Below are 27,233 nucleotides of genomic sequence, written 5' to 3'. Positions count from 1 at the left end.
TTTGTTTGCTTTTAAACGTCTCTGCTCCAGATCAGTCAGATGGTATTTGCAATAAAGGCTCAGGGAATCCACCACAGGGGAAAAGGGGGAGAAGAAATGCCAGGGAGAGGCAGAGCAGAGCTCCAGGGGTGAGGGAGGAGCAGAGCCCCTGGGTAACCTCTCCCTGCTGTACCAGCACTGCAGTTACAATCTCTGACACTGAATTATTGAGTTCTCCTGCTCTGATTTATTTCATCCCAGGTTATAGGGATGCACAGACAGCAGGATCAGGATTCTCAACCAGCCAGCAAAATTCAGGAGTGAAATTCAAGGAAAAGCTTCTGTGGGTTTGATCATAATGACCTTTATTGGAGACAGGTGGGGTCATTTATTATACAGAAGTAACATCTCGCCATTCTCTTCCCATTTAATTCCTTTTAGTCTCCTTATAAATCTGTAGCAAAAGTGCACTTTGAACAGTTTTTAATCTATAGTATATATCTTTCAATATTATCTCTCAGTCAGGTATTTCATTTGTAAAAAGGTATCACCAGATATACAAAATACATGTCTAGTGTACTACATTACTTTTTTTGTATTTACTGTTTAGATTATTTTTAACTCAGTGCTCTCTCTTTTTTTTTTTTTTTTTTTAAATTTCTTTTTTTTTTTTGCAAGACTCAGTGATGACAGTTTTCTGGTGGCATCACCAGGAGAGGACTCACAGCTTGTGTGTGGAGAAGGGGAGAAGACTCTTAGCCAGGAAACAATTGTCACACAACAGGAACAAGATGAAACAAGAACATTTTGCTGCTGTCGAATGTGTCTCGTAAAATGACAGTACTCTGTATAATAAAAAAAAAAGGAATTAAAAAACCCTAATGTCCATATTTGATCTTGTGGAAGAGATGTGCCAGGAGAATGGAAGCTGTAACCCAGCTGGAATACAAAGACAATGGTTCATTTGCATTTTTTTTTTGAAGGCAGGAGTTAATTGCTAAACATCACCTTTGTGGTCGTGAGAGGAAGGAACAGACACAAGGCAGCACGAGGAACTGGGGAATGCTGCTTTCCTGAGGACAGTGTTTTGGTAAAATATTGAATATCCTGCACAAGCCACAGAATTGCATAAGTTAAAGATCCTCAAGAAGGACAAGCACTGGGGGACAGAGGAGGAGGGGCTGTGCTGGGGACAGCCACACTGAGGACACACAGCTCAGGGACACTCAGCATTCCCACTGGGAGGTTGGAACCACAGAACTTCTCCAAAAGAAACTTGCACGAGATTTTTCTGAGATTTCTCACCCACTTCTTTAAGTCTTTTCTTCCTAGTCATCCTTGAGATTAGAATATATACACACACATAATAATTGCTTCATTTCAGTCTTCAACAGACCAATGATTTCCCTCCTGGGAAGCAAGGCCTAGAGAGGTGAAACAATCAGAATCATTTTAGGGGTGTTAAAATTCCCAGATGGAGACAAACATCACCAGCAATGACTGCAACACTGAGCAGGGAATGCCTGGTGGGTTGGATGGTTTTCCTTCTCACCTGGTCATTACCCTGAAGACTCAGAACTCCTGGATTAGTTCCCTAAAAACCCCTTTTCCCTTGGTTAACCCCAATTAGTGCTGTTCCTGTGGATTAGCATAGATTCAAAACACAAACTTGCATCAGTTTGCTGGGAACTGAGTGAAATGTGGAACAGATCCTGCTTCAGAATGAGGGCACTTTTGGTTTATGCAACAAGCTGGAATTCCCAACTTTTTTTTTTTTTCTACAGCAGAGATGGTCTTTTGACAGGTCAGGGCTGCTCTGCTCCCAGGGAACCTGCAGCAAAGGGGGCTGGAGGCAAAATTCCAAAACTCCAAAGGAAAATGCACAGCAGGACAGGCTGGATGTGGAGACAGTTCTCTGCCTGCTGCAGGAGAAAACAGAACAGCACAAAGAGAAGTACAAAAAAAAAAAAAAAAAAAAGCAGTGCTGTTAGTGTTCTCTAAACCCAAGAGGATGCAGAATGGGGAGGGTTTACAATGCTGCAGAGAGAGAGAGAGAGAGAGGGGTCTGTCTGCTTTTTTTTTTTTTTTTTCTTTATAAAAATTACAGACTTGACATTTCCAATATGTCTTAGCTTTTGTACTGCTTCTCAAGTCTGAGTCACCAAAAATATCCAGCAACCAGCTGCTGCTCATATCCTAAAATATGCCTTCAGCTGACACTGAATATCGAAATCGTTCTGCTAAAATACAGAAAAACCATGGCAGGAACACCAAGGTAGAGCCTCAGGCCAAGTTTCAATGGTAAAAATCCTACAAATGCTACTTTGAAATCTCTTCTCGAGTTCATGAACAAAGAAGCAGCCGGGTTTCAAGTAGAGGTAACACAGATTTTGGAAGATAGCACGTTAAAAAATTAAAAAAAAAAAACAAAAAAAACAAAAAAACAACAAAACCCAAAGCCCAGAAAGAAAACTGGAACAAAAAGCTCTTCTTGTTAGGGCAGTCGAGCACTAATCCTCCAAAAAGGGCAGGAGGGAGTTCTCTCCTCCCCCTGGGTCTGTCCTGGTCCTACAGCAACACCGAGGAGCTGCTCTGCTGGCACAAAGCTTGATCCCTTTTTCCTTGTGTCCATTGCTTGTGTCTCTTGTCTCAGTCCCTGGACTGGTAGAAGAGGATATATCCAGACTCAGAGTTTTTGGAAATGTCTGATGTTAACCCATAGAATTCTTCGATGGCCTGGGCGTCAATTTTCTGAAAAATTAATGGGAGTTTGAATTAGCTTTGATCACAACAACACCCCTAAAAGCCTTTTCCCACATAAACCATTATTCCCATTTATTGGGGGTGATCTGGAAAGCCAAGCAGTGACACTTTGAAATCATTCAATCTAACAAAACATTTTTTTCCCCACTTAATAACCTTACTGACTTTTGAAAAAAACAAACAGGAAATCAGGATGAAATAATAAAATTAAATTAGAAGGGGTGCAGTCCTAAGCTGGATCACAAGTGATCCATGGAAATGTGTCCTTAAAGGACTAAATGGCATTTTTATATTTGCTTTTCCCACTCTGGTGGTACCTTGTCTGAGTATCTAATAATTAAATTATTTTGTAATTAAAACCACCCACACACTAATTAAAAATTATTATTATATTATATTTTATTATATATTATTATTATTATTATTTTAAAAGCCATTAATCAGGCAAGAAGGGTTTTGTACAGCTGCAAATAGAGTGAAAATTCAGCTAAAATAACTCCAGATTTCAAAGACATTGTGAACCTTTTAAGGAGAAAATTCTTGCAAGTGCTTCATGAGTTCTGTGGGTCTCATCTAATTCTGATCTTTGGTCAGAAGATCTTTCCTACCAGGCAAAGCCTTCTGGAATATTAGCACAGCCTTTGTGTCTTGAGAAAAAATATGATTTGCTGAACTAATAGAATTAAAATCTGCTTATATTTCAAGTGGTGACCTATGTGCAGAAAAGCTGCTTTGCTCTCACACTCCAAAAGCAGCAACTGGAGGGAATTTTAAAGGGTTTTTTAAAGATGCAGATTCCACATGTCCTGATCCTGATCTGGCTCCCCATTAGTGAGTTGGATCCTGGAGCCCAGATTGGAATAAAACATTCCCAGGAATAAAACAATGCCAGACTGGAATAAAACAATGCCAGACTGGAATAATACATTCCCAGGAATAAAACAATACCAGACTGGAATAAAACATTCCCTGGAATAAAACAATGCCAGACTGGAATAAAACAATGCCAGACTGGAATAATACATTCCCAGGAATAAAACAATACCAGACTGGAATAAAACATTCCCAGGAATAAAACAATACCAGACTGGAATTAAACAATACCAGTGCTGCTCAACACTCCACTGGGATGGAGGTTTTTAATCCCTTTAAGGACTCTGCATCCACAGAATTGAGAGCCTGAGGAGGAGATGAGCCTCAAATTTCCTTTTATTCCCAAAGAATAAAGTTGAGGAAGTAAAGAAATGATTCAAAATGGGTTGAGCACTTGGCTCTGCTCAGGAGGAGCAAAGACCAACCTGGGATTGCACCTTAAAAGAAAGAAACCCTGCTCTGCCTGCAGCAGGAGTCTCTTCAGCTGAAAAATCCATTTGGAGAATGTGAAATCTCTGCTCCCTGAGCAGATTTTGGCATCACCACAAGCTCAGTGGCACTGCCAAACAGCAGTGGGTTGGGAGCATCATCAAGGGAAAAACCGGAGTTTTTAGAAGATGCAACAACTGCAGGAATTCTCTCTTGAAGAGCTTTTTGTTGAACACCTTCTCTTAAAAAAAAACAAAAAAAAAATTGAGAGAAAGGGGGGAAAAAAAATCCCCCAAATAGATGTTTTGTCTTTTCTCCATTCAAGGAGGGAGGGGAAGTTGAAATCCTCTGCTGAGGCTGGTGCATTTTCACACCATTTATTAACATAACGTTACTACAGACTGTCAGAGGCGCATTTGAACAGAAATATACTGCAAGAACACTCCTCAGCTCCTGCAGTATATTTAGCAGACAAGTCAAACATGTTTTATTTTAAGTGCCAACTGACTTGCCATGCAATCAAAGCCTATTTCCACTACTCATTCTGAATGCAACTCAAACATTTGAGCCATATTAATTCATGCCTCGGATATTTTTAGTTTCAGCGCAGCAGAACTGACTTCCTCCTTTAATTTCACAGAAAACAGAGTGGAACTGAAAGGGGATTATATAGATTTTATTCTTCCCATTCTCATTGATCAGATATAGATTAACCCAGTTGTAACTTTGGATTATATAGATTCTATTCTTCCCATTCTCATTGATCAGATATAGTTGAACCCAGTTGTAACTTTGGATTAACAACTAGGGGATGGTTGTTAATTTAAAGCTACAAAATTTAGGATTCTGCATTAAAAATGTTGTTTCTGCCATTCTGTGCCTTCCCTGAGTGTGGAGAACCCCAGGGATGGATGTTCCCAGGTGAACATTGGCACTGGGATTGCATCCCCTCCCTGCTCTGGTGACAAATGTCAAATTCAAATCAGCCACAGATTATTTGTTTCTCAGGTTTCATGTTTTTGCTTGGCTCAGGATCCCCTCCTTGGGCTGATTTGCCCCCTGGATTTGCAGTTTTCCCCCATTTGCTGGAGGATGTTTGGGGATCATTAATCTCTAATTTAATTGAGAGTTTGCCCTCCAATGAAATCCCAACAGAGAAATAAATCTGCCTCTCCCACTGCTGGCATTTAGTGGGTAATGAGGACAAACTCCTTCCTATTTTCAGTTTGGAGCTGTTCATTCCCATCACTTGCCAAAAATGCAAAAAAAAAAAAGCTTTTTGTGTTTTGGGGGAAAAGCCTTTTATTGGGTTTTCAGCTGAAATATCTGTGAACAAGAGCTTTGCACCCACATTTTCAAGCCTGTTTTGTTAGGTGGCCACATCTAGAATGTAAACCCTCTAAAGAGCTTGGTTTTAAATTAATTCTATAAATATAATTCTAGCATTTTTAATTAAATCTATAAAAGAAGATGATCTTAAAAAAAAAAAAAAAAAGGCAAGACACAATCAAAGAAAGAAAAGCAACATAAAGGAAAAAAAAAGAAGAATTATATGACAGCTCCTTGGATTTACTGCCCAATAACAGACAGCACACATTTAAAAGCCATTTTTGGCACATCTATAAAAGTGTCAACGGGGTTTGCGGATAAACAGAAATTTGGTTTTGCCCTAAAGGTGAAGATACAACATAGAAGTGACTGATGGAAAGCAAATACAGAATAAGAGGATGGTTATTTTATATCTTTTAAAATGTGAAGTTCATCTCCTGGATGGGAAAGGCAGAGAATATTTGTATTTTAAAATATTGAGGTGAACACTATTTCCAAATGAGGTGACACAATTCTGTGCTTGGCCCGTGACAGAAACAGAGGAAAATGACCCCAAAAATATAAAAATAGAAGAAAGGGAACTGTGTTGGCAGCCACACATATTGGGAAGCCACCCCTGATGCTCAAAGATTGAAAAAAAAATTAAAACCGGGGAATGTCCGACATTTTTATTTCAACACAAAAAGGGATTTTGCTATTTAGACACTTAATCAGGCCTTGACCATGAGATTTCTGAGAAAAACAAAACATTTTCACCTTTACCAAAAGCAGTTCTGCTGTGCCATTCGTTCTACTCTTTGATATTTGCTTAATAATTATGTGAAATCCACGACTGTATAAATATTGTGGATATCACCATTCACAGACGTGTTGGCAGAAAAATCACAAATTTGCTTGAGCTGTTTCAACATCATCACTAAAAAATAATTTTTTTTCAACAATTTGTTGGTGAAAATTGACCCCAAAATAAAAAATAAAAAAAAAAATAGTGAGAAGTGCAGGAATTAAATAAAAAGAGGCTGAAAATGGGTTGAAATCAGAATTATTTTGGTGTTTTATTGTTCTTTACCCACCTCTACAATGTCATCATCAAAGAGCAGCCAGAAGCCGTGGCTCTTCACGATGGTGATGTAATGCCCACGGTTTGGGCCACTGCAGGAAAAAGGATAGAAAATTTATTTACAATAAAATAAATAATAGTAATTTCCTCCCCAAAATCACCCCTGGCTGCCCCAGCTCCACTGGTGAGGATTTGTACATTTTTTGCCAAATTGCTGCAATTAAAATGTTGCTGTTGGCTCCTTGAAAATACAAAATATTCAGAAATATTTCATATCATCATTCAGAGATTTTAAAAACCAAAATTAAAAATACTTCAGTCTCTGTTTTGTTACATTCACCACTGCTGAGTATTTTGACCGTTGTGAAGTTTTGAATTAAATCTGGGATATTTCATTAATTAATTTAATGAATTAAACTCTGGAATATTTTATTTCACAGCAGGAATTTTCTTTATTTCTCAGTGAGGTTTAACCTGAGCACAGCCAGACTTTCTGTGAGAGCTTTTCCCACTTTTCTGGTGGAAATTTCCAATCCACAAATGGAATTCCTTTGGTTGGAGCAACTAAATAAATCTGAATTTAAACTGAAGTAAAACCCAACATGCAAAATATTTTAAACAAGTTCTGAGAAGTCAAAAATATTTAGGAAATCTCATTTATCTCAAGTGTTTGGTAAATTCCCAGTAAGAATTCAGAGCAGGTGAGTTATAGGAATTTTAAAAGCCCCCAAAAAAGGATAAAAGGTTTGAGGAAAAAAAGGAAAATAATTTAATAATCTGAATTATTAATCACCACTATCAAAATAAGTGTAGGCACAGATATGGCAAATAAAAAACACACAAAAAATGTATTTTATGAGATCCTAAAATGATAAAAACTGAATAAACACTACAACAAAAATCTTCTAGAATTACATGAAGTTTGTTTATACTAAATCTACGCGTTATTAGCATTTTCCTCCTCAGAAAAATATTTTAAAACATTTATGTGCTGTAATAACCTTTATTATTTTAAAATTCACTCTTCATGAAGGCAGTTAGAAATATTATATATAGTTAGAAATAAATATAGTTAGAAATATCTTTTCCCTTCCATGAAGGCTTTTTTTCTCTAAAATGTTTACAAGTTTTTTCTCTCTTTGCCTTTAAAACCAGAAATGAAGCTGCTGAAACAAAAATTTCATTAAGAAAATAAGAATATTGGAAAAATCCAGCAGTGCACAGTGGATTCCACACGATGGCACCAGCTCCTAAAGAAATTTCAAAGGTTTAGGCAGCAGCAAGATGAAAAATATAATTTAATTCTATTTTAGTAGGTGTTTTTCTAAGATTTCTTTTTCTTATATTTACATTTACTGGAAAGCAGGGTTAGGGGTGGGAGGGTTTTGTTGTTTTTGAGGTTTTTTTAATGAAAAACAGCTCAAAGAAAGAATTTGTCTGATTTGCCACTGTGGTAATGATACAAAATGATAAATCTCAGCCTGTAAAGTAAAATCGAAAACTGTAAAAAATTAAAGTAAAATTTTAAATGGTAAAGTACCTAGTAAAAAAAGGCATAAATTAAAATAAAAAAAAATCAGAATATTTCCAGCCAACCAGCTCTGGCAGTGCTCCTGCAATGGCAAGCAGTGCTATAAAACAAAATAAAGTTGACAGATTTGTTTAAAATCCCCAGGAAAGGCGGGGAATGTGCAGAGGAACTGCTGGAGCCCTGGGCAATGAGAATTTTAGATTTTCTGTGCTCAAATGCAAACACTGCATTGGACCTGAGGCTGGGGAAGAGGTTTCCAAAATTGAGTGACAGAACTGGGATTGTGGGTGTGGGGTTTGAATAGAAGTGTGGGATATCAGAGGGTGGAAAAGTTAAGAGTTTAAGGGTTTACAATATAGTAATATGTATAAATACATATGTATATATATGCATATATATACATGTATATTATATAAATATATCTCATTATATAAATATATCTACTTATATCTACTTTATATAAATATATCTACTATTATATAAATGTATCTACTTAATATATCTAGATCTATATCTACTTATATATACTTATCTACTTACATCTATTAATTATATATTATATATTAATCATATATAATTATGTAAATATATAAATATACAATAAAGATTATATAATAATTATAATATAGATACTATAATATGTAATATACATAATTATATAATATGTAATAATGTACTATATAATAATAATATATAACTATAAAATATATGACTATAACATATATATGTAAATATATATTATGTATTATATATAAATACATATACACAAATATGTGTATATATATATGTATGTGTGTATATATACATATATATGTGTAAATAATATATATAATATATATTTTATATATATATAATGTTTTATATAAAAATATATATTATATATTTGTATAATAAATACAAAATATTTAATATATTTATATTATTATATTTAGCAATATAATTATATATATAAAGCAATATGGAGGATTTAGGGCATAGGCTGAGTTCTTTTTCACCTTCTCCATGGGTCTGGGTGATGTTTTGTAATTTGATAGAAAAATCTGCATTGTGGGCCATGGGTGGTTTGTTATTGAGTTAAAAGTAAAAATAATTTAGGTGTCATCTCATTATTGGACAGTTTATCCTTAAAAGGCCTTATAGAGAAAGAAACAGAGGCCATTTCTCACTTTATTACCCGGAACTCACAACCTGTGAGCCTGCACTGTTATAACAATTAACACAAAGACCAAGGACCAAACCTACACAGAACACCTGTGGTGCCATCATTTCTCTGATGCCAAAGCACTGTGCACTTGTTGTTTAAAATTTGCCTTTTATAGTGAATTTAGTCATCTACTCTAACTTTGGATTAAACCTGTGCATGCTGCTGGAAAATAAGCAAATCTCTGAACTGGAGACAAACAATAAATCTTTCTCTCCATCTCATCCACTCTCCTACGAGAAGGTAGTGTCTTTTCTTTCAGTTCTTTCCTTGTTTTATTTGGGTGATTTAGGATGAGCACTCCACAAATGAAGACATTATTATATGTGGTTGAGATAAAGAAGCGATCAGGTGCAATTTAAATTTAAGGATGACCAGACAGATCTCATAAACTATAACTCAAGAGCGTGGAAGACTGCTGGTAAAAAATCCCTTAAATATCTCTCCAGCATTTAATCCTGGCTGTGACAGAAGAGAAAACCAAAACCCCCAGGGAATACCTGCCACAGTGAACCACCACGGCCACCAGGTCGTACATCCTGTCGGGGTTGGTGGCGTCCCCCGAGGTGTTGAAGAGCCGCAGCTCCAGGGGGAACACCACCCTGTAGGACAGTTTGGTGTAACGGTGCAGCTGGTCCATGTACTTGAACCTCTTCAAGTGCAGGGCCAGGATCATGGGCAGCTTCTTCACCCTCATTCTGCAGCATAAAAAAAAAAAGGGAGGTAAAGGATAATTATTAGTAAATCGCCCCAAATAAAGGTTCGTTCAAGAGCGGCTTTGTTAGGAGGAAGCGCCGTTAAAAGGCAACTAAAATATTGGGAGGATTTTTAAAATTTTTTTTAAATTGGGAGCATTTTTTTAAAATGTTTTTTCTCTCTTAGTGAGAATGGGTAATATTTATTCCAAATTATTATAAATATCCAATATTTATTATTATTTATTATATTCATTAGGAGGAAGCGTTGTTAAAAGGCATCCAAAATATTGGGAGGATTTTAAAAATTTTTTTTAATTGGGAGCATTTTAAATTTTTTTTTTAATTGGGAGCATTTTTTAAATGCTTTCTCTCTCTCAGTGAAAACAGGCAATATTTATTCCAAATTATTATAAATTATTATAAATATCCAATATTTATTATATTATTATTAACGGCTTCGTTAGGAGGAAACGTCATTAAAAGTCATCCAAAATATTGGGAGGATTTAAAATTTTTTTTTAAATTGGGAGCATTTTTAAAATGATTTTTCTCTCTCAGTGAGAACAGTCAATATTTATTGCAAATTATTATAATTCATTATAAATATCCAATATTTATTATATTAATGGCTTTGTTAAGAGGAAGTGTCGTTAAAAGGCATCCAGAATACTGGGAGGATTTTTAAAATTTTTTAAATTGGGAGCATTTTTTTAAAATGCTTTTTCTCTCTTAGTGAGAATGGGCAATATTTATTCCAAATTATTATAGAATATTATAAATATTGGATATTTATAATATTATTATTAACGGCTTTGTTAGGAGGAAACGTCGTTAAAAGGCAACTAAAATATTGGGAGGATTTTAAATTTTTTTTTAATTGGGAGCATTTTTTAAATGCTTTTTCTCTCTCAGTGAGAACAGCCAATATTTATTGCAAATTATTATAAATTATTATAAATATCCAATATTTCTATTATTATTATTATTATTATTAATGGCTTCATTAGGAGGAAGTGTCATTAAAAGGCATCCAAAATATTGGGAGGATTTTAAATTTTTTTTTTAAATTGGGAGCATTTTTAAAATTATTTTTCTCTCTCAGTGAGAACAGTCAATATTTATTGCAAATTATTATAATTCATTATAAATATCCAAATTTTATTATATTAATATTATATATGTAATGTATATTATATATAGTTTATATTTTATATTATGTATATTATATATCCACATTATTATAAATATCCAATATTTATTATATTATTATATTTTATATATAATATACATATTATATAATGTACATTATATATTACATTACATATATATCATACTACATATATATTATACTACATATATATTATATTATGTATATTTATTATATATATCCAAATTATCATAAATATCCAATATTTATTCCAAATCTGGATGCAGGACAACATCAATTTTTCCCCCATCAATGAGAAGAAAACTGAAATAAATCTGTGTTACTGCTCTGGCTGTGACCAAGTCTGAGGGGAAAAATAACATTTATATTTTTTTGTACCCAAGAGCTCCCAGACAAAGCAGATGGGACGTTTTCCAATGGCTTTAAACTGATTAATCCTAACTGGGGAAAATGTGAATATCTGCAAACACCAGATAGAAAGAATCTCTTCAAGATGAGCCTGCCATAAAGTTATTTACTCTCTCCATCAAACACAGACCCAGACCAGCTTAACTTTTTCTTTTTCCTGAGAAATATTTGCCCAGAAATTTGAAGGTAACATCTCCCTGAAGGTGAATATTTGGCCCTTACCTCTTCTGTGCCTCCTGTTTGCTGCGGCACTGCTCACAATAGTATTTGTATTCACTGCATAGAGTTTCAGTGTTACTAAATCCCCTGTGGAAATCAGAGAGTGGCATAAGCAGGGATATTCCAGAGCATTCAGGGAAAAGCTACTGCTGAAAATGCTGAAAAACCACCCCAAACAACACACAGAGGATGAAACTCTGTCCATTCATGGTGCTCCCAGATCCATTTCATGGGTATTTGTCTCAGCATCAATGATGAGCTAGAAAAATCTAGAATTTATCCTCTTAACTGCCTATTTACTGGCTAACAAAGGTAATAAACAGCAAAAAGGTGATTGAGTTTTTTTTCCATCAGTAGCCATTCCATGTTTCCTTTAGTGGCAGAAATTAAATGTTCACAACAACACACAGAGGGTGAAGTTCCCTCCATTCATGGTGCTCCCAGATCCATTTCATGGGTATTTGTCTCAGCATCAATGTTCAGCTAGAAAAATCTAGAATTTATCCTCTTAACTGCCTATTTACTGGCTAGGAAAGGAATAATAATAAGCAAAAAGGATATATATATATCTCATGTGTATTTGTCTCAGCATCAATGATGAGCTAGAAAAATCTAGAATTTATCCTCTTAACTGCCTATTTACTGGCTAAAAAAGGTAATAAACAGCAAGAAGGTGATTGAGTTCTGTTTCCATCAGTAGCCATTCCATGTTTTCTTTACTGGCAGAAATTAAATGTTCACAACAACACACAGAGGGTGAAGCTCTGTCCATTCATGGTGCTCCCAGATCCATTTTATGTGTATTTGTCTCAGCATCAATGATGAGCTAGAAAAATCTAGAATTTATCCTCTTAACTGCCTATTTTTTAGCTAGGAAAAGTAATAAACAGCAAGAAGGTGATTGAGTTTTGTTTCCATCAGTAGCCATTCTATGTTTCATTTAGTGGCAGAAATTAAATGTTCACATCTACAGCCATTAAATAGCAAAGTCTGGATGATCCTTCAGCTCTCAGCAATTCCAGATCCATTATCAGCTATTAAATAGCCAGATGCTGGATGGAAATTAAATATCCAAGCAGCTGATAAGCCTTGGATCCAGCAGACAAAACACATGGAGCAAATGTCTGTCAGGAAAAAAACCAAACTGACCCTAAACATCAGGGCCAGGCAATTGAAATTCAATAAGGATATGAAAATAATCAAGAATTTATTGAGAAACCAAACACTGTGTGTTGGTTTTTGATAAAGCCTGACTGTGTAACCAATTCAAATCCCCATAAAAAAACCAGGAAAATCAACCTTAGCCACTACTAGTATTTATTAACTACTAAAACCCCCTAAGAAACCTTCCAAAAATCACAATATTTTACATGTCAAAGCCTACAGCTGTTGCTCCAGAAAATAACTAATCCAGGCTCCTTCCTTCTGACCAGGGCAGGTTTTGTTTTTTTTTTTCTATTCCCAAAGAATTCTGTTTACCTTAGACAATGTGTAATTGATGTATTTTGTTCCACATCAACCGAGAGGTCCAGAAAGTCCTCATCTTTGCTACTAACCTTAAAAAAAACCAAAAACAAGCAAATAATAATAAGAGATATTTTTTAACAATTTAGAGCTGGCAGATTTGAACCATTTCTGGAATTTTAAGCATAATTTTAACCATTTCTGGAATGGTGCAATGTGATTAAAAATAAATGTACACACACACACACACACACAAAGAGGCCTTTCCTTGAAGTAAAATTGATTAAATAATCTGATGTGGTGTTAAAATCTGAAGAGAAGCATTAAAAAAAAAAAAAAAAAAAAAAAAAAAAAAGGCAACAACAATAACAAAACCAAACCAAAAACCCATGGAAAAAAAAAAGGCACAAAACCCCAAACCCTTTTTCCTGAAGCATCTCTTCCCCTTGAGACTTTGAGGCCCATTTGATTATTTCACTGGCAAAAACAGGTTTTAACCACTCAGAGCTCTCAGTGGAGAGGCTTTAACCACATCCCATTTTCTCTGCAGCCTGATGCAGCTTTTCTGCTGCATTTCAGGGTGGAAGAGCCCATACTCAGAGGCAAAGCAGGAAGAGGCAGATGGCTCCTCAATTAAATGGGTTAAGCAGGGAGGAAAACCATCTTTCCATTTGTGGAACAGTCACATTTCATTGCAAGAACCTTGAGACAGAATCCTATTAATGTCATTTTTAGAGCTTTTCCTCACCACACAGCCATAACTTTAGATTTTAAATGCCAAGAACAAGTCTTTTCTGTTGTAATCACTTTGTGGGGGTTTTTTATTTCTCTCCCCATTTGGGTTTTCATTTTTTTTTTTTTTTAGCATTATTAAATCAGAGTATATGACTTACTACAAATCCTTGGTCTGAAGGTGCTTCTAATTCCAGACTCCACAGTTTTTGCTCTCAAAGAGAGAGGCCAAGGACCAGCACCAAGCACAAAATTCCAGTTTGAACAACTCAGTTCATCCCAGAGTTAAATTAAGAGCAACATAAACTCTCAATCACTGACACAGGGAATAACATGGAGACAAAAAAAGGCAGCTTGGATCAGCCTCGATGGAAACAGGGAGGAGAAACAGGTAAAAACACTGTTGCTTTTTCTGGGCAACATACCTTAGTGAACACAGGTTTGAACATAGAATCCTAAAATAGGCTATGCTCCACATTTTAATAGAGACAATGCAATTTCATCTACCCTAATGAATGAGAAAAGCTGCTCAGTGTTAGGGAAAACCAATCCAGGAGCTGAGAGAAAAACTAAAAGAGGTGTGTGGGTTTTTTGGTGGTGCACGTACAGCCTCACAGTTAAGACATCTGGTTTCATTGGTTAGTGTTCCTTGGAAGATTTCATGGACCCACGTCAGATCGGGCTTGTCTCCTTCTTCGCTCTCAATGCTGCCGTTCTGGAGTTTCCCATTCTGCTTCTCCTGCTTCTTCTCCTCTTGCAGCAAGTCAGCAATAGTGTTCAGTAGGTAGTTTAGGAATTCGTGTGCGTCCTGCTGCATGTAATTATCAAATAATTCTGCAAAGGAAGAGAGGGAGGAGAATGAACAGCTACAGACATTTCCCAACACCAAGTCACTGTGTTTTTTTCCTTTCTCTTCCCCTCTCACAGCTCTGGTGAGTTTGGGAAGAACTGCACTTTGTTGTTCACTCAGTGATTATCCTTAAATTGCAAGAAACAAAGAGCTGAAAAATACCATTAAGGAAACTTAGTTTGGCCATTTCTCAGAACTGAAGAAAATTGGTTTGGGGTTTTTTGTAGTTTTTTTCATTTTTTTCTTTTTTTTCTTTGGAGAGGGAGAGAAATAAATTCAGATGTGTTGCCTTGGGCAACTGGCTCATTAAGTCCAGCAGCAAGGAGGAAAAATTCCCTACTGGAAGTTTCTTATCTTCTCAAATTCAAGCAGAGAGGATAAATCAACAGCCAGAACTTTTCCTCACCGAACAACCCTGGGAAATCACCACCAGTTCTGATCCTAAGGAATTTATTCTACTAAAAATGCAAGAGAACAGGCTAAGAGTGGCTGGATCTCCTGTGAGAGCTCATCAGAGCCTGGAGCAATGACCTGGAGGGTGTTTTATTCCTCCAGAGAACTCTGTGCCAGTGGGGAATATCTGGAAATGTGCAAGTCCAGAAATATAAACACTGAGGTAAAGACAAGCTCACAGGACAAGCATGGAGGTGGTAAACTTCACACCAAAATTTTCAAGAAATCTGTTAAAACTTGACAATTCAGACTCCAAAACTTTAACATTTTTACATCCTTCAAAACGCATTAAAAAAAAAAAAAAAAAAATCATTCATTCATTTACCATTTTCTTTCCTCAAACGGGAAATAAATTTCTTGGGTGGGATGACTCCCACCTTCTTCTTTTGGGTGGCAATACTGTTGAAGAGATCAGAGAGGCAGGTCAGGAGGCTTTCCTTCTTTCGAGGCTGCACCTTGTAGGCCAAAACTTTCTCCCGAAACGGCCGACAAAAATAAAGTGCCTGTAAGACCGAGTTGCAGTAGCAGGTATTGCCGAACTGGTTGAAAAAAAAAAACAAAAACAGAACAGAAGGAAAACAAAAGGGGGTTTGGATTAGGGCTGGTGAAAAAACAGGAAGAGAGTTTTGTTAAGAATGTCATATAGGGAAATTGGAGGAGTCACCTGGCGGAGATAATTTATTGGGAAATGCTGGTTGGAATGGGGGAAATATTGGTTGGAAAGGAAGGGAAATACTGGGGGGAAATGCTGGTGGGATGGGGGAGAAAAATCCTGGCTGGGAATGGGGGAGAAAAATCCTGGCTGGGAATGGGGGAGAAAAATCCTGGCTGGAATTGGGGGGGAACATCCTGGCTGGAATCGGGGGAAGGAAATGCTGGTTGGAATGGGGAGAAAATCCTGCCTGGAATTGGAGGGGAAATCCTGCATGGAATGGAGGGGGGGAATCCTGCCTGGAATGGGGGGGGGAAATCCTGGCTGGAATTGGGGGGGGGAAAGGCTGAGCCTTGTGACAGCAAGGGAAGGGAGAGGAGACAACACTCACAGGGTACTGGGAAAACACAGAAAAGTAATTAAAGGTTCAGAAAAGAACCAAAATTTTTGGAGACACAGCACTACCCATCATCCTCAGAGCTGAGAGCCTGCTGGGGAGAGGTACCAAGAACACTAAATAAATAAATTTCACAGAATATTTGAAATTGTAAGAGATCCCCAAGGATAATGGAGCTCAGCTCAGTGAACAACCCACACAGGGATCAAACCCACAGAGCCTTGAATTATCAACACCCTGCTCTGACCAACTGAGCAAAATGTATTATAAATTAACAATAAAATCAATATTTCCTGCTCATAAAGGAATGTTTTGAGGAGCAAATGATGCAGGGGCATGCACAGAACAGCTGGTTCACATCTGGACTGTGTGAGGGCACAGATAAAGCCTGGCAGAGGCTGCTCCCTGTGGCTGAGCAAGGAGAGACACCAGGATATCAGTTTATCACCCACAAAAACATCCCAGAGCTCCAGAGCTGCTGCTCTGCAATTTACTGGACTGCTGCTTTAAAAAATTCTGCATCTGCCAGTCCCCAGATATTCTGGTAACAAGGTTCTGCACACCCCAAGAGCAGAATTTTATTTTAAATAAATCAAAAAAAGCATAAAAATCTGAAAACAGAGCAGATTGGTTTGAGGGATACATTGAGACACAGCCACTGTTCACCCAAATTTGGTGTGGATTTTACTGCAGCAGAATAGTTTCAAGTTAATAATCACTTTGAAACAGAAAATGAACAACTTAATTCATACAGCTCAAAAGGTCACAGATTATAGTTACAGTAAAATTGATTTACACCATATGCAAACAGCAGGGAACAACAGTTAAAATTTATTTTATGAGGAAAATAAATATGGAAACTAAACACACGAACACAGGAATTAGGAGATGCCTGTTAATGACCTAGAAAAACAAAGAAGCATCGTGCTAAATAAATCTGCAAACAACACAAAGTTGCCACCCTGAGTCTGAAGGTTTATTTGAAGACAGGAGCTTCTTAAAATGAAAATTGAGATGAAATTCTGGAATGACAGCATTGCTCCATCCCTCTTGTGCTTTAGTAAATAGGAAACTATTTTATAGTTTAATTAATTATTTTATAGTTAAACTGTTAAACTATTTTAATAGTTTCCCACAGTTCTGCAGTGGCTTTAGACACAGTTTAACAGAGTCAGGTTGCTTTAGCTCACTGATACAAAAATTAAATTAAATTAAATTAATTATTCAACCCAAAGTTTTGGCTTCCTTTGCCCACGAGTTCAACCCCTGATTGTGTCTGCAGTGCACTGATGCTGAAGCCAGGAAACTGCACTCTTTAAAATGCTCCAATTAATTCCAAATCATGAAAGAACCAAAAAAAGCTCAGCCTGAAAACACCACCCTTGAGGAACCAGTTGCAAGAAATTAAGCACAACAGTGTTAAGTCATGTTTTGCCCTTCAAAACAAGAGAATGGATGGGGTTCTAATAATTCTGGTTATTTTTAGGATGCTGTTTTTCTTCTCCACTTTATTCAGTGCTTTGCTATTTCTGTTACAATTCCATTTTTTTGCCATTTTGGTGCAAACCTCAGCAGCTTTGGAATGGCCACCAACACCCAGCTTAGGGAATAGAATTCTGTGTGTTTGGATAAATGGGTGTCTGAAATATAAACTGCTAAAAAGCCACACAAAAGTCAATTAACTGGGTCTTTAATGAGCTGGATAAATATCACTTAGTTGTCCTTACTTGGTCTGTGAAGAGATGAAGCATCTCTCAATATAAACTTGGTGACCAGCACACAGAAATAATTCTGTTTCTGGTGAGTTCTGCCAAAAATTGCATTTTTCCCATCATAAATGGGATGCCACAGAACCACTGCTGCTCTGAACTCACCAGGACCAACCTCCTCTGCAGAGTTTATACAGGCAAACAATTCCACAGCTCCACAAAATGCAAAAAAATCAGCTTTTTTGGAGGGTTCATGGCTGCCAAAATTCTAGAAAAGTATTACTACACCTAGTCCATGTCATTTATCTTCTGCACAAAATTCCACTCCTCCCACCAGAGGGGTGTTTTTAGAAAAGTAACACATTTTTATTTTAAAACCTCCCCTGCACTGCAGCATCAGTGGAAAATCTTCTCTGGAACAGCACATGAACAATGGAAATATTTGATTATTTCCAAATTTCCAGCTAAATATTAAAATATTAGAATTAGGAATGCACTGGAGGAGGAAGGGTTCTGTCAGAGGTTTTAACAAGAAATATATTTATTTTTCTGTGTTTCAGATGAAATGATTTCTTGGTCAATAATCACACTGCAGGATGTGGCGGCTGTTTTCACTCCCCTCTGGGTGAGAAGTTCTCAGAGAATCCTGTTGAGCTCCAAATTAGGATGTGAATTAAACCCCAGCATTTTAAGCACAGAAAATTGACTTACATTGACCAAGCCAAAATAATGTTCATTCACAGGGAACTGCTCAGGACCAATCTCTTTCTCCAAAGCAGAGGCATTGGCGCCCTAAAAAATACAATTTTTATGTTAAAGAAAATACAAATTTCCTAAAAAAACCCCCAAAACTTAAGAAATAATTTACCTCCATTGAAAAATCAATATTTTGTGTTTGCTGTGTTCTTCAGAATTAAATGAATGTGATGTTTGGTTCTCATAAATGTACCAAGGTTTCATTTAAAATCTCAACTCCCATCAGCCAAAATTAGTTATCTGATCTAACAAGGAGGGTTTTCTACATTTCAGTTTATTTGGAAATTGCCACAATCAACTGTTCTCACTTAAAATACCAAGTTGGCCACAGTGACCTAGAAACAGCAACTTTATTTAGTCAAGAATGCACTGTAAAAATAAAGAGATTTATCTTGTATTTTTCTAGCTTAATTTTACAAATTACTATGGACAAATGAAATTTTTTATTTCAAATCCCCAGAAAAATGGAAATAAAGAGTTTTATCACATCTCAGATCACCTGAAAAGGCTTTGGGGCTTTGCTATATTTTATTTCAGGGTGATGTATGAAGCTCACGGTGCATTTTGACACGTCCTTGAGTTTCCAGCAGCACAATGAGGAAGGAATTTGCTGAAAAACATCACTGCTCTCATTTGGCACATAAAGCAACAACTAAAACATTCCAGTGTTTTATTTTGAATTTTAACTTGGTCCGCTTTATATTCATTCAAAGTGGTTTCTTCATCTCTTTCCATTTTCAATCCAACATTTTGGGATTTGGAACCTTCCTTCATTTCTCTCCACCTTGTTCTTTAATGTTTCTTGCTGATGTTCCTCCTCTGATGCAGAATCCAAACACTTTGAGTTCCTAAATCTGTTTTAAATGCCCAGGTCACTGCAACTCTAACCTTGTCCAAACAGAAATCCTTCTGACACCTCAGAATCCTTCTGAGCCACCTTCAGACACCTCAGAAATGCATTAAACCAAACATTACAGCCCAGCAAAACTCAATTAATTTATTTCCCTGAAGCTACCAATGCCATTAATCAAAATAAGGAAACATTTCCATCATCTCCCTATTAATATAAACCACAAATTGTAAGGACAGCTCCATCCAGATAGTCTTTAATAGAGAAATAATTTTTAAAAATTCCTAAAAAAACAAGAAATAACCTGTTTTCACAGCTGTAGTTGGATGTTCCCCATCAGATTCACAGTGAGTTACGTTTTTCAGAGCAGACAGAATGAGGCAGGCTCAGAGCTGGGCACTCCAAACCCCACAAAACACTGACAGATTTACAAGCAGCAATTACACACAACATTTTTGAGCCATCAGTGCCAGTTCCTTTCATTTCTCTCCTTGCAGCCATTCCCTGTCTCCAAGGAGCTCCTTTTCCTCCAATATCTCCCCCCAAAAATACACAAACCAAACCTAAAAAGAAAAAGGAGGATTTGCTGTCAGGGTCTCTCCAATTCCTGAGACCTGCAGTGCTTTTGGGAAATGGTGTAATTGGAGAGGATCATCCAAAATTCCATGGAAAGAGGTGAAAATTCAGGAATTTTCAACCTGGAGATCAGACCTGGCTTCTGCTGAGGTTGTTCTGCATGTTTGGAGATGAGGAAAGGAGGATTTGTGAATCCTGTGAGTTTGTGGAGTTCAGTTTCAATTTCTCTGGAGTTTCCTCATGATCTCCAGTATTTTATTAGGGAAATGCCCCCCATCAGATTTCCAGTGAGTTACATTTCTCAGAACACACAAAATTAGGCAGGCTCAGAGCTGGGCACTCCAAACCCCACAAAACACTGACAGATTTACAAGCAGCAATTACACACAACATTTTTGAGCCATCAGTGCCAGTTCTTTTCATTTCTCTCCTTGCAGCCATTCCCTGTCTCCAAGGAGCTCCTTTTCCTCCAGTATCTCCCCCCAAAAATACACAAACCAAACCTAAAAAGAAAAAGGAGGATTTGCTGACAGGGTCTCTCCAATTCCTGAGACCTGCAGTGCTTTTGGGAAATGGTGTAATTGGAGAGGATCATCCAAAATTCCATGGAAAGAGGTGAAAATTCAGGAATTTTCAGCCTGGAGATCAGACCTGGCTCCTGCTGAGGTTGTTCTGCATGTTTGGAGATGAGGAGAGGAGGATTTGTAAATCCTGTGAGTTTGTGGAGTTCAGTTGCAATTTCTCTGGAGTTTCCTCGTCCTCACCACGATCTCAAATATTTTATTAAGGAAACACTGGAGAAAAGCCCATTAAAGGAGGTTCCAAACCTCAGGGAACCAGTGAAACCTGAAGCCCAAATGCTCCAGTTGAAAAGCAATACATAGGATAAATATCTGAACAAATAAATAAAACCGTAAGAATTGTAATTTTTAATAAAACTATTATATAAAGAATTTAATAACCTACCATAAACCAGGATTGTCAACCAAGCAACTTGTATCCATTTAACCTGACAGGTTACAGATGAATTTTTTTTCCAAGTGTTTCCTTTTATTTTTTTGCCCAAACTTTATAAATATGGATAAATTAACTGCACAGGCAGATTAAAAAAAAAATAAAGTTTCCTTAATAAATTAGATTATATTGAATGTATTATTTACAATTAAAGTTGTAAATGTCTCATCCCTGGAAGTTTTCAAGGCCAGGCTGGAACAACCTGGGATAGTGGAATGGGATGAGCTTTAAGGATCCTTCCAAACCAAATCATTCTGGGATTCTGTGATGATTCTAAACCAGCAGGATTTCAGTGTCCAGAACATGCCTGGAGCACAAGTCTTGTTCTCTGATTACTCATTTGGCTGTTTCCTTCTAAAAATTGAGAGTAGGAGAAGATTTAGCATTTAAAACAAGTTGTGAAGCAGCTTTTAGGTTGTGTGGAAAGGCTCCAACGTGCAGCACTCCAGATTAGAGGAGCTGCTCAAACTCACTGCTGAGGAGTTGTTTTAAGAGTGAATAAACAAATCAAAACAAAAAAAAAAGGGGGGGGAAAGAAGAACAAGTAGGCCAAGCCAGAGCTACTTAAAACCTTTCAGGAAAGAAATCTGCATGAAAGTCTGCCTGCACTTGCTGTAATTGCTGAGATAATACTTCCAGCTCCAGGACTATTCAAATCACCCCAGGGGGAAGTGGAAATGGAGCAGATTTGGGCTTGTGTTGCTGCAAATTTATAGAACACACTGACATGGTTTTCTAAACACAGATTAGATGTTGCTTTCCCCATCCTTTAAAACTCTTTGGCTGAGTCAGATAAAAAGAGTTGTCAGCTGGGGGTTTGAAAGGATCCCTTTTCATGGAAGGCTGACTGTGTTCCAGGCATAACAAATCACTGTAAACTGAAGCCTGGATTGCAGCACTTTGCCTGCACAAACACTGCAAACAAACTGATAATCCTGACAGGAGCAGTGTCACAGACCAGCCAAGGCTCCACACTTCCATGGAATCTTCCTCCTGGAAGGATTTCCAGTGGGGAGGAGAGCTCACAGAGCACCCTGACTCTGCTGTCCTGTCACCCAGAGAAACTCCAAAGTGTTCTATTTCCAAAGGAAATATTCTATTTCCAAAGGAAAGCCTTCACTCCTCTGAAGGCTTCACTGGAGTGGTTTGAAATCATGAATGCAGGGTGCTCTGTAAACTCCTCCAAGGACATGTTTATTCCATGAGGAGCTGGTCCTGCAAGGAGCACAGGATCCACACCTCCCACAGGCACAGAGGGCTCACACTCCTGGGAAACCCTCTCATTTAATGATCTTTAAGTGAGGGAGCAAGGCTGGGCTCCAGTGAAAACAGCATGTGGAAAGGAGGCTGGGGAAAGGGCAGGAAAAACAGAACCACTGCCTAGTGCTGACCTTTGTCAGCAGCTCATTCCCCTCCTCAGCCACTGCCTTCCACATCACCAGTGCTCCCAGTCCATCCCAGTTTATCCCAGTTCATCCCAGCCTCCTCAGCTACTGCCTCCCACATCACCAGTGCTCCCAGTCCATCCCATATTATCCCAGTCCATTCCAGTCTCCTCAGCCACTGCATTCCACATCACCACTGCTCCCAGTTCATCCCAGTCCATCCCAGCCTCCTCAGCTACTGCCTCCCACATCACCAGTGCTCCCAGTCCATCCCAGATTATCCCAGTCCATTCCAGTCTCCTCAGCCACTGCCTCCTACATCATCACTACTCCCAGCTCATCCCAGCCTCCCACATCATCAGTTCTCAGTGAACTGTTCCCAGTTCATCCCAGTCCAGCCCAGCTTCCTCAGCCACTGCCTCCAATATCACCAGTGCTCCCAGTTCATCCCAGATTATCCCAGTCCCCTCAGCCACTGCCTCCCACATCACCAGTGCTCCCAGTCCATCCCAGTCCATCCCAGCCTCCCACATCACCAGTGCTCCCAGTTCATCCCAGCCTCCTCAGTTACTGCCTCCCACATCACCAGCGCCCCCAGTTCATCCCAGTTCATCCCAGCCTCCTCAGCCACTGCCTCCAATATCACTACTGCTTCCCAGTTTATCCCAGCCTCCCACATCACTGCTCCCAGTCCATCCCAGTCTCTTCAGCTACTGCCTCCCACATCACCAGTGCTCCCAGTTCATCCCAGTCCATCCCAGCCTCCCACACCACCATTTCTCCCAGTCCATCCCCCTGATTTCCCCACCCACAAGATCCCTCGCAGTGACCCAGTAACACACTCATGGAGTGGAGGCTTTGCCAGCTCAGCTCTCAGGGGCTCCGAGAGAACAAACAAACACAAACAGCTCCCAGCTGTGCAAGGCCCAGTGATCACCAGCATTGTTCTCCTGTGAGCTGGCACAGAGATTTTATCAGGAGCCTCACACATCAAACAGGGCAGGGACAATGCTGTGGAGGGCGAGGAAGTGGATGCTGAGGGAAGGAGAGGATTTATAAATAGGTTGTAATTTCAGACATTACACAGGCACAGAGCAGTAAAATTCAGCTGTGGGGCCAAGCAACGTGTCTGAATGGGGAAATATATTCACAGCTCAGTGTTTGAGAGGTCAAGGGGATAAATCATGGAATAATTTAGGTTGGGAGGGACCTCAGAGCTCATCCACTGCCATGGGCAGGGACATCTCTCCCTATCCCAGCCTGGCCTTGGACACTTCCAGAGATCCAGGGGCAGCCCAGCTTCCCTGGGCACCCTGTGCCAGGGCTTTACCACCCTTAATGGAAAAAACTCCTTCCTTTCTAGTCAAAATCAACCCATTTTTAGTTTAAAACCATTCCCACTTTTAATTTAAAACCATTCCCTCCCGTCCTTTCATAACAAAGTCCATCCCCATCTGTTTTACGAGCCCGTTTTAAGTATCCACCATAAAAGGAGCTGAAAATACAAAACACAAGACAGAAACAAACCATAATGATGTGGAGTGCTGCCCTTTATTTTGGCAGCAAGTGCAGGAATCCCCCAGACTGACATCTGCTGGGGCAGGCACTGAGAACCATTTCCTTTTTAATGACAACAGGACAGTGAGTGATGTGCATGAAAACAGATGAATCCAAGGCAATAAAAGCATTTGCTCTAAATCCTGATTAAAGAACCAAACAGCAGAGATTCAGTAATACAGAGAACACCTTGAAAAATAACTGTTATTTTAGCATCTTTCCCCAGGTGTTCTCACTTCATTTTTAAATGGCAGCAGCTCTGAAGTAGAAATTCTCTCATATAATCAGTGCCTGCTTTGAACAAGTGAACCATGGAGTGCCCAGTTTCCTCAACTCTGGCACAACACACCTGGGATCTCTCATTTCCCTGAGGACAATTAAATCACGGAATTTTAGAACTTTACAGACAGTCAAAGCAGACACCAGGACAGCACAAAAACTCATTTATGTGTTCAAAACTCCTGTAAAATCCTAAAACTCCACGAGAACCTGTGTGGTCCATCTGAACTGCAGCCTGGCTTTGCCTCCAGCTCCAAACCTGCAGCAATAAACACCCAGCACACACAGCATTAAACCAGAATACAAACAACACGTGGGAAAACCTTCAAGTGACCTCCTCCCTGCTTTCCAAAGGGTTGTGGATTTCTTTCCCCCCCTCAAACAATTATTCTCAGGCTGGGTTTGAAGTGCAAACATGAATATTTTATTTCTTTCAGCTTAACAAGTCTGTCAATGCTGGAGACAGAAATCTGCTTAGCCAGCTCTGCTTTCACCCTCCCTTTCTTCCAGTGATAAAAATAAATGCTGTAAATGTTAATTCCCTGATAAAAACCAAGCCAAAGTCCTGCAGCTACAGGTGACATTACACACCAGGGACACCCCAGCCCTGCCTGAGCTGCTCAGGGTAAATTAAATTATTCAGGTGGGAAATGGAAATGTGTGAGTGACAAATGCTGCAGCCACCTCCCCTCCAGCACTGAGTCAATAATTAAGTCCTGATTCAGAGTAGGTACAGCTACCCCCAATTTGTAGCCTGGATTGGAGTTCTTCAGGCATGTCCTACTGGTTTAACAAACAATTAGCCATGAATGTGGAGGAAGTGGCCCTAATTGCCCACAAATAACAATATTCTGCTCACAGCTTGTTACAGACTCCTCAGGAGCTGCCAGAGAGAGGAAAAGCTTCACTCTGGGCTTTGCACTTTGCTCCGTTCTCGAGTTCTGGTCTTCCTTTTCCCAAAGTTCTGTCAATTCAACAAAATCCTCAAGTTCTGACTCAGTTGTACAATTGTCTCAGAGCACAGCAAACACATCCTGGGGCAGAGGGTGCAGCCAGACCCAGGGAATTGTGCCCTCCTCTGCCAAGAGAGGATTCCCTGCTCACCCCAGACACCCCTTGAAACACTTTGGAAACAACGACTGTAGATTTTTTTTAATCCAAATTTAATTAGATTATTAATCCAGATTTTTTAAATCTAAATTTACTCAGCTCTCTGCTGCCATTTCCCTCACAGGGAAAAATGTTCTGCCTTCCATCTGCCCTCTCAATCCAGGAATGAATCCAAAATATTCCCTGGATTGAGTCAATCCCTGTTCCCTGGGGGTGCAGAACTCCACAGCAAAGTCCTGACTCAGCTCTCATGGCTTTCATTTTACCTGTGATGGGCAATTAAAAAACACAAATCAAGTAGGAAAAACCGAATTCTCGTGGGATTAGGGAAGGATAAAGTGCTGGGAAGTTTTCTCCCAAAGACTCCCAGTGAATGGGGAGGGATTTGAAAATAAGATTAATGTCTCTTGTGAGGGGTGTGGAACTGCAAATATCCAGTTTGGAGCTGGGCTTGGAGTTAAACTGGGAGTCAGTTTAGGAATTCCAGCCCCAGCCTGGGCTAGGTTTGGGAATTCCTGGGCTGGGATTGGGAATTCCAGCCTGATCCTCTGCTGGGATTGGGAATTCCTGGGCTGGGATTGGAAATTCCAGTCCGATCCTGGGCTGGGATTGGGAATTCCAGCCTGATCCTCTGCTGGGATTGGGAATTCCTGGGCTGGGATTGGGAATTCCAGCCTGACCCTCTCCTGGGACTGGAAATTCCTGAGCTGGGATTGGGAATTCCAGCCCCATCCTGGACTGAAATTGGGACTTGCAGCCCCTGCCGGACCCAGAGCGAGGGAAGGCTCCCGGCAGTTCCTCTGGCCGGATTTTGGGGTTTCCGTGCCGGGCCGTGTGCGGATCTCACGGTGACTCAGCCGCGCCCAACCCCTGGCCGGGCTCTGTTTACACAGCGCCGTAAGTTCATTAACAATTCTGCCTAATCACGGAATTACCGCCCGCCCCCTCCCCGGCCCGGGGACAGCGGGGACACACACGGAGCTTCGATAAACGAGCAGAAAAGTCCAAAACCAACCCGGTTATCACATCAGCCGACCGCCACCTGGGCGCGATGCCACTTAACGCTCGATAATCCCTTTTCTCTGCGAAAAAAAGGCTCAAAAAAGCCTTTCGGGGCACAGACAAGCAGCGGACACACCCACCGGGAGCGCCGGCGGTGCCGAACCTTCTCCAGCCGGGATTTCAGCTCCATTATCCCAAATCCCTGCGAGCCTCAGCCAGGCTGGCACCCGAGCTTAGCCCGGCTGCACCTCCCCGCGCTGCCCTCGCCCTTTTTCCCGTCCCGGCCCCCTCAGAGCCCCGGTACCGGCGGCGGGGCCTCCCGCACCGATGGCTCCGAACCGCTCGCAGGGCGCCGGGGCGCGGCGGGCGGCTCCTCCCCGCGGGGAAACAAAGCCGGGAGGCTCTGAGGAGCTGCCGTGAGGGGCTGTGGGGCCGTCAGAGCTCTCACCATGGTACAGACGGCAGCGAGTCTCCGCACCGTCACCAGCGCCTCCATCCGCCCCCGGCCGCCGCCATCTTGGGCCGCGACTGACAGCGCCAGCTGCGCACCCGATAACCGGCCCGGCCTGTGCGCCGCCGAAACAGCGCCGCCTGGGCCCGGAAATACCGTTCCTAGGCGTTATCGGTCCGGGGAATGGGATGGGGATGGGATGGGGATGGGATGGGATGGGGATGGGGATGGGGATGGGATGGGGATGGGGATGGGATGGGATGGGGATGGGATGGGATGGGGATGGGGATGGGATGGGATGGGGATGGGATGGGATGGGGATGGGAATGCGATGGGAT

General features: G+C 39.7%; 1 protein-coding gene across 2 annotated transcripts; it reads right to left on the bottom strand.

Annotated features, from left to right (window-relative positions):
• Nucleotides 1-874: 874 nt before the first annotated feature.
• Nucleotides 875-26,982, bottom strand: LOC310917815 (ubiquitin carboxyl-terminal hydrolase 12-like). 2 transcript variants are annotated; one of them, XM_083876369.1, is made up of 9 exons: nt 26,893-26,982; nt 18,627-18,707; nt 15,483-15,696; nt 14,462-14,688; nt 13,138-13,214; nt 11,662-11,745; nt 9,666-9,863; nt 6,447-6,525; nt 875-2,730 (listed from the first exon to the last, which is right to left on the bottom strand). In XM_083876369.1, the coding sequence occupies exons 1-9, from the start codon at nt 26,938-26,940 to the stop codon at nt 2,629-2,631; spliced, it is 1,110 nt and encodes a 369-aa protein (XP_083732495.1). In that variant the 5' UTR covers nt 26,941-26,982; the 3' UTR covers nt 875-2,628. The 2 variants fall into 2 exon arrangements, with proteins under 2 accessions (XP_083732495.1, XP_083732496.1); XM_083876370.1 differs by having other exon boundaries at nt 15,483-15,660.
• Nucleotides 26,983-27,233: the final 251 nt, after the last annotated feature.

This window comes from Zosterops lateralis, assembly GCF_965231275.1.
Source record: "Zosterops lateralis genome assembly, chromosome: 21".
NCBI classification, from domain to species: Eukaryota; Metazoa; Chordata; class Aves; order Passeriformes; family Zosteropidae; genus Zosterops; species Zosterops lateralis.
The sequence above is the reverse complement of the archived record's forward strand: the minus strand, read 5'-3'. Positions and strand labels throughout refer to the sequence as shown.